Below are 7,645 nucleotides of genomic sequence, written 5' to 3' on the forward strand. Positions count from 1 at the left end.
TTACTATGTATTGTACCAATGTTGTTGGATCAAGGACAGCAACGGACCTGGTAGTACTAGTCTGTCATTTCAACTGCCCAACTATCCAAATATTTATACGGCCGTGTGTGTATGTGCCGCTTAAGTGATTCGTATTTACGGATATTTTGTGAAAACAGTACTGTATTCAACAGTTGGTATATGGCTAAGATAATTTTGAAACGATGCCCAATTTGTTGTACATTACATTTAGCCCAACGCAAGCAATAGAACAGCACATGCCTACCTGTATGTACATTAAGGGTTCAGTTACATAGTTGTGTGATGGTGACACGGTCGCAAACTTTGGATATCCATACATGTGTGCTACAAAATTCACCTGTCTTATTATGGAAAAGGCTGTCTGAGATCCTTTTCGGCGGTTGGTTCTGTCCAGGCTTGAAAATCCTTCAACATCAAAACCGCACGACGTCCTACGACGTGATGTGACCACCTGTTAATAATATTTGACCCCCCCCCTCCCCAGTAAAAACATCACAATTTATCCCTATTCTACTGACCTTTAACATTGACGTTGGCGTTCGAGGTTCCTCCCGTGGTCTTCACAGAGTACTCCCCACTGTCCTTCGGTTCGGCGTCTAGGAATATCAGCTTGTGCGTCTTTCCGTCGGCCACAATCTTGATGTTCTTTAAGTCCTTGTCAGGGATTGGCTTGCCGTTCTTGAGCCACTGTACCTGCGCGCCGTCCTTGTGGACTTCGCAGGCCAGTTCCGCCTTGTCTCCCTCCGTCACTTTGACGGGCTGAAGCTCTTTGGTGATCTTCACGGGCTCGTCTGAAAATAAAGATTTGTAACGACGGGTGATCAGTTGTGCACCGCACATGTGAAATTTGTGGCGACGCTAGTGGTTATTGCGCCGTCATGCGAGCTCCGTACGAATTGCACTGACCCAAAGACAAGAAAGTGTTAACAACTTTAAAACTGACGCCATATAATATATTTGACTCTCAGTACCGTATATACCACTGACGATATACAGGGATGTGGCCATAACCGTCAGAGCAGATTCTACGTCAACAATGCAAACAACAAGACCACCTTACCGCTGCAGCCAATAGGCGATATGTAGAAACAAACATACAAACCAGCTTAAAAACCTTTATTTATTTATTGGTTTGGCTGTTCAACCCTCACAGCCAGGGCAGCTCATCTAACGAGTGGCTATTACAAAGGGTTTGTCCTGCTGACAAGGCGTGATAAAACACTACAGCAACATATAAGGTGGCTTACCAGTCTACAAAACCTTTAAACGTTGAATCCCTATCTAACCTGTAACGTTGATTTTGCAGTTGGATTTGCCGTCCTTAGTGACCAGAGTGTACTCCCCAGCGTCGTCCTTCCCCGGGTTTTTGATGACGAGTTTCCGCTTCTTCCCGTCCGCCACGATCTGAAGCTTCCCGCTGTCCAACAGAGCTTTCGGGATCGGCTTGCCGTTCTTCAGCCACGTCACCTGAAGGAAAGGTACATTTTTTTACCATCTTTATTATATACAAGATGAACGATTTGTTTAAAGTTAATACAATATGTACTTTAGACACAACACAAAGAAGTTCTCTCGCCTACAGCTTTCGACCAGTTACTCTGGCCTTCCTCAGTAGACTGACCCAGTGAGGCTTGTCAGTGAGGAAGACCAGAGTGACTGGTCGAAAGCACCAGGTGAGAGAACTTCTTTGTGTTGGATCTAAAGTTTTACCTTTAGACATGTAACTACCAACACACATGAACCTTCATGATAAGATGAAAAATTGTTTGGATGAAGTCTAGGACAACCCTTTATCTCTTGATACAGCAATAAGAGAAGGGCGCAAGACAAGTAAGACAAGGACAGTTTACAAGTTACTATGTGCATCGGACATTTTGGTGTTTCAGTTGATGGTTGTTTGAACAAAGAATAAAGAGTAAAAACCTCTCCGTCAGCCTCCGACACTTCCGCCTCCAGGGCAGCTTCCGGTGAGTTCTCTACCACGTCCGCATCCCGTAGTCCGGACACGATGTTTACGGGACGGTCTGGGGTTGAGGGTCAACATGTAAGTCAACAGGAGAAAAACTAACTAAATCCAACACTACAGTGACTACACACCGCCTTTGTTGAGGCGTCGCAAATAGACCGATTCGGATCGAACGCGTCGAACCCTCTGTTCTATTTCGAACACCTCGAAGTTTCGAAGGTGTTCGAAATAGAACATGTTAAGGGTTCGATGTCAGGGGTTCGATCCGGAATGGTTTACACAAACAGCGTGTGTACATTGCATTGCAGGGCCGTAACACAACGAAGTACGAAGAAGACGCTAAAAGGGGCTAGAAAGCTGTATGTTAGAAGACTTACACTAAGTTACAGGCAATGAAAATAGTACATTTCTAATTCTATGCACTAAGGCTTGCTAGCTTACGTTCCGCATCAAACCACGCAAAAGCACTACGCATATCATCAGGCATGGCCACAACAAAGACACCACAGACAAAAATGTGTACTTGCACACAAATATGTAGGCTTGCTAGCTGCTACTTGCTACAAATCAATTAAAAGCATTGCGTATGCTGTAGCATCCACGAGCTTTCACTACGGTTGCCAGTCTACTGTACAGCATCAATGAGTCTTTACTGCAATGCATTGTTATGCGGCCATCGCAACCAACAGGTCTTGATGAGTCCACCGACTGTCGCACTAGCAAGTAAGCTGTGCTACAGGATACCAAAGCATTGTGGAGACATTCATGGCAGGAATGACCTCCCAATCTACTTTCTACATCCAAGCGCATGCTGCGATGCATCTATGAGCATTTTCTGCCATTGCCACCAACAGGTTTTGGTGGATCCGCTAAGAGTTGCGCTAGCAGGTAAACTACTAAAAGCATTGCCGTGGAATCCGCCGCAAAATGCAGCACAAACCTGCGACGTTCAGTTTACAGGACGATTTCCCGTCGTTGGTGACCATGGTGTACTCCCCGGCGTCGTCTTTGCCGAGGTCCTTCAGCTTGAGTTTCCTCTTGTTGCCGTCTGCTACGATCTGAACTTTCCCACTGTCCAACAGATCCTGGGGAATCGGCTTGCCGTTCTTCAGCCATGTCACCGCTCCGTCAGCCTCCGACACTTCCGCTTCTAACGTCACTTCCGGGTCCTTGTCCATGGCCTTGACGTCCTTGAGCCCGGACTTGATCTTGACGGGACGGTCTGATGATGTGCGTGTAAAGAAGGGGTACAATTCAGATGATGATGTATCCAGAACCGTGCTTTATCAAGAACCATGCTTCATCTAGAACCATGCTCAGACATAGTTCTGGATGGTCCATGCCAATCCAGAATGGTGCCTGGGGCAGATCTACGTTCTTGGATACGCGGAGACTATCCAGAACCGTACCTGATTCTAACCCTAACCCACTCAAGCACAGTACTAGATAGCACGCTTCTGGATACAACAGATGCGCATGCTTTCCAAGCAAACTCCAAATTTGCTTGCGAAGGTGCCATGCAGAATACCAACGTTTGAATTTTGGGGATGTGTAGCAATTTTGGAAATACTTGAATAAATAAATGATGAAAAAAGATAAGACATGAAATGTAGATTTATGCTATTCATGTAATTTTCACAAAAACACATTTTAATAGATCTTTATACATTTTGAAGAATATGTACACTAGCAGAAATGCCCTGCTCCACAACGTTCAAAGCACAGTTGGTTGCTGTTCACTCATCAAAATCACTATTATCTTACACAGTTTCTAATCAAGATAGTCGTTTTCTTGTAATATGTTATGCAGATATTCATATATTAGAAAATCTATATTTGTTTGTCAGCACTACTCAGCAGTGTTAGCGTCGCCGCGTTGTATGTTATGTATGCTTGTCTTTACCTTGGCGCGTCAGAATATGTTATAGACAAACCTTTACAGCTATTGCCTTACTAAGTATAATCTACGCTTCGTTTGCTTATAGTTGCACAAGGTTTCTTTTCTACAGCGTTTAATGCGCATAAACTATCAATCAGTCTTACGCATTGCTCATTTACAGCTCTACACTATTTTATCACTAGCTACAAGCTGACGTTGACAATTAAGTCAACCATTGAAAGATTACGACTTTAGAAGTTGTTAACGTCGTTACAAGCTTGGGTAAGTCGTCGTCAGTCAGAAGAGCCTTGATGTCTTCTTGGCTGTCTCCAAGACTAACCTTCCACCCCTAACTTGCAAGAAGACGTTCCGTCGTTTGTCTTTAAGGTGTATTCTCCGGCGTCGTCTTTCCCCAGGTCCTTGATTTTCAGCTTCCTCTTCTTGCCGTCGGCGATGATTTGAACTTTTCCGCTGTCCAAAAGCTCTTTTGGGATCGGCTTGCCGTCCTTAAGCCACGTGACCTCGCCGTCAGGCTCTGACACTTCCGCCTCCAACGTCACTTCCGGATCCTTGTCCAGGGCTTTGACGTCTTTGAGTTTGGACTTAATTTTGACAGGTCGGTCTGGACAAGACGTGAGCAAAGGGTCAAGGCATTGAAGGGGAAGAAATCGATCTAAGAAAACATCAAACCATTCTGTTTCCTTACTGCTAGCAACTGTAAGAAATACTGGATAATGTTAACATGTCTTTGCACTATTGGTACCTCTGGAGGCTTTTGAAGAAAACATACAGTATGAAATGCATTTTGTAAATTGCGAGTAACTTGTCTTGCAACAACAGGTACTGTATCATAGTCTACGTCAACAAATTCCTTCTTTTACGGAGGAAAGGAAAAACAACAGACACACACATCATTGAATGATAGCTGGCAATGACCACGTAACATATTTTCTTGTCGCGAGAAACTAGACATAAAGTTAAAGAAGCTAGGGGGTTGTTGCAGAGCAAAATGATTTTCTTGTTAACAATTGATGCCCACGGTATAGTAGAAAGCCTCTATCTGTGTCTAAGCTTAGCGGTCTTGATGCCATCTGTGCCTGTTTAACAGAAGCCCCAACATGGCACAGATTCCAAGGTCTTTGATCGGCAAATATGTACGCATGAATGCACATCACAATAAAAACCCACATCTTGCTTCTACAGGGGTTCTATACTATAGTTATATCCGTGGATTTGCTCGTTTTCTTCTTGCTGATGGTTAGTCACAAGTCCAAAACCATTCATCATTAGCTACAAGCTCTGACGTTGGGAAATACAGCCGACCGTCGAGAGATAGTAGCTTTGTAGAAGTACAGCAGAAAGAAGCCTGGGTGAGTCAAACACGGGCCAAGCTTGTTTGGAGGAAGATTACGTCACCATCGTCAGTCGGAGGAGGCCTGATGTCTCCAAGACTAACCTTCCACTCCCAGCTTGCAGGAAGACTCTCCGTCGTTTGTCTTCAAGGTGTATTCTCCGGCGTCGTCTTTCCCCAGGTCCTTGATTTTTAGCTTCCTCTTCTTGCCGTCGGCGATGATTTGAACTTTCCCGCTGTCCAAAAGCTCTTTTGGGATCGGCTTGCCGTCCTTAAGCCACGTGACCTCGCCGTCAGGCTCCGACACTTCCGCCTCCAACGTCACTTCCGGATCCTTGTCCAGGGCTTTGACATCTTTGAGTTTGGACTTAATTTTGACAGGTCGGTCTGGACAAGACGTGGGCAAAGGGTCAAGACATTGAAGGGGTGTTAAATCGATTTCAAACTGGCTAATAGCAGGTTATCAAATATCTTGTAGCTTCAAATGCTTCCGATGGAAAAATTCTCTTTGGGGGAAACATATGGAGCACATTCTGTAAATTGCAAGGTATTTGTCTTGTAAGTCTTCCTCATACCTACCCACATACCAAATATCCATCTAGATCTTCTCAACGTATGCTAGCCATAAATATGAGGACAGACAAACAGACACATACAGACACACCCAAACCAACACGTCCACTTCGTTTGGAGGCAAACATCCGAACAAACAATTGCACACAAATCAATGATATGGTTGCTACCACGACACAACATATACTTTTAATCATACATCCTGTAATTAAGACTAAATTATGATGGGGCTGTTGCATAGGGAATGGTTTCGCAGCAAGCCTCTGTCTGTGTGCAAGCTCGATGATCTTGTTGCTTCCTGTACCTACAAAACCTACAAAGGAATTAGTATTTAAACCAGTAGCGCCTACGTGATACCGATTCTTGCTGCTACTGTACTGTGGAATTGCTTGAGCATTCGGTAAAAAGCACGTCATATTGTTTGCGCATTGTCATCAGGTCATGTGAAGCTCCAAAGCATCCCTTTGCCGCGTTGTAAAGCAGATGCTGATCCGTTTAAGATGACGCGATTGAAGCAGCGATTGGTACAATGAGAAGCATGGGAGGTTGATGAGTTCATTCCAATGTCTCCACCACAAACCTTGTACGCCCAGGTTGCATGACGAAGTCCCAGCGTTGGTTTTCAGTGTGTACTCCCCGGCATCGTCCTTTCCCAGATCTTTGATCTTCAGCTTTCTCTTCTTCCCGTCCGCGATGATCTGGACCTTCCCGCTGTCTAGAAGCTTCTTGGGAATCGGCTTTCCGTCTTTGAGCCACGTGACCTCCCCGTCAGGCTCCGACACTTCCGCCTCCAACGTCACTTCCGGATCCTTGTTCAAAGCGTTCACGTCTTTCAGCTTTGAGGTGATTCCGATTTTTCGGTCTGATGGAGAACCAACGATAGAATGTTTACGTAGAGCGCACAAACCATGTTTCACATTGTTGTTAAGGGGGAAGGGGGGGGGGTAAAATAAGACAGAAACACACTACAAAACATACAATTTAATACACTTAGACCACAGTTGCTGAAAAAAATAACACACTTTCGATAAATAAGATGGGTTTAGAGATCGACAGTAAATGTTGGTGTGTTGGTAGATCTAGTTCTGGTTTCTGCTAGAATTAATCTTGTTATGGTATGGGATATTTAATTTATTATCCAAGAAGCTTTATCGTCCTTGCATAAGTCCATTACTAACTTTGATGAATAGAATTAAAATGCCATCTAAACCATTATGAATAGATATCAAAGCAGTAGTAGGCACTGTTGCTCCATGGTTCAGTTAAACGACAAGAGTTTAGTAGTTTTTGCTCTGTAAGATGAATTTCGTCGCCTTCAATTGTAAGCATAAACGACGTCGTGAAGTCCGTTATGTCGTCTGGGTACATTTGATCCGTGGATTCGGTTAAACGGCAAAAGAGTTAAGTATTAAGAGTAGTTTGGCTCTGGATGTTGGATGTATTTCGTCGCGTTCAACTTTGTAATAAGCAGAGGACGAAGTCATGAGGTCGTGATGTCGTGTAGTAGTGGGTACAGTTGCTCCATGGATGCAGTTAAACGACAACAAAGTATTAGGAGTAGTTTGGTTCTGCAGGTATGATGTATTCCGTCGCGTTCAACCTTGTATAGCACAGTGTCTCCATGGATTGGGTTAAACGACAAGAAATTGAGGTATTAAGAGTAGCCTGACTCTAAAAGTAGGATGTATTTCGTCGCGTTCAACCTTGTGTAGCACAGTTTCTCCATGGATTGAGTTAAAAGACAACAACCTGAGGTATTAAGAGTAGTTTGGTTCTGAATGTAGGATGTATTTAGTCGCGTTCAACCCTGTATAGCACAGTGTCTCCATGGATTGAGTTAAACGACAAGAAATTG

The 7,645-nt window shown here is 44.1% G+C and overlaps 1 protein-coding gene across 1 annotated transcript in view; it reads right to left on the reverse strand.

Annotated features, from left to right (window-relative positions):
- The window catches only part of LOC109461700 (obscurin-like), an 88,717-nt gene that overhangs the window by 32,990 nt on the left and 48,082 nt on the right, over positions 1–7,645 (reverse strand). The window contains 4 exon segments of the mRNA XM_019758086.1: positions 2,928–3,209; positions 4,207–4,488; positions 5,323–5,604; positions 6,371–6,652. Of these exon segments, the coding sequence (XP_019613645.1) occupies positions 2,928–3,209; positions 4,207–4,488; positions 5,323–5,604; positions 6,371–6,652 (1,128 nt within the window).

Source organism: Branchiostoma belcheri, unplaced genomic scaffold, assembly GCF_001625305.1.
Source record: "Branchiostoma belcheri isolate BF01 breed outbred unplaced genomic scaffold, Haploidv18h27 scaffold95, whole genome shotgun sequence".
Lineage (NCBI taxonomy): Eukaryota > Metazoa > Chordata > Leptocardii > Amphioxiformes > Branchiostomatidae > Branchiostoma > Branchiostoma belcheri.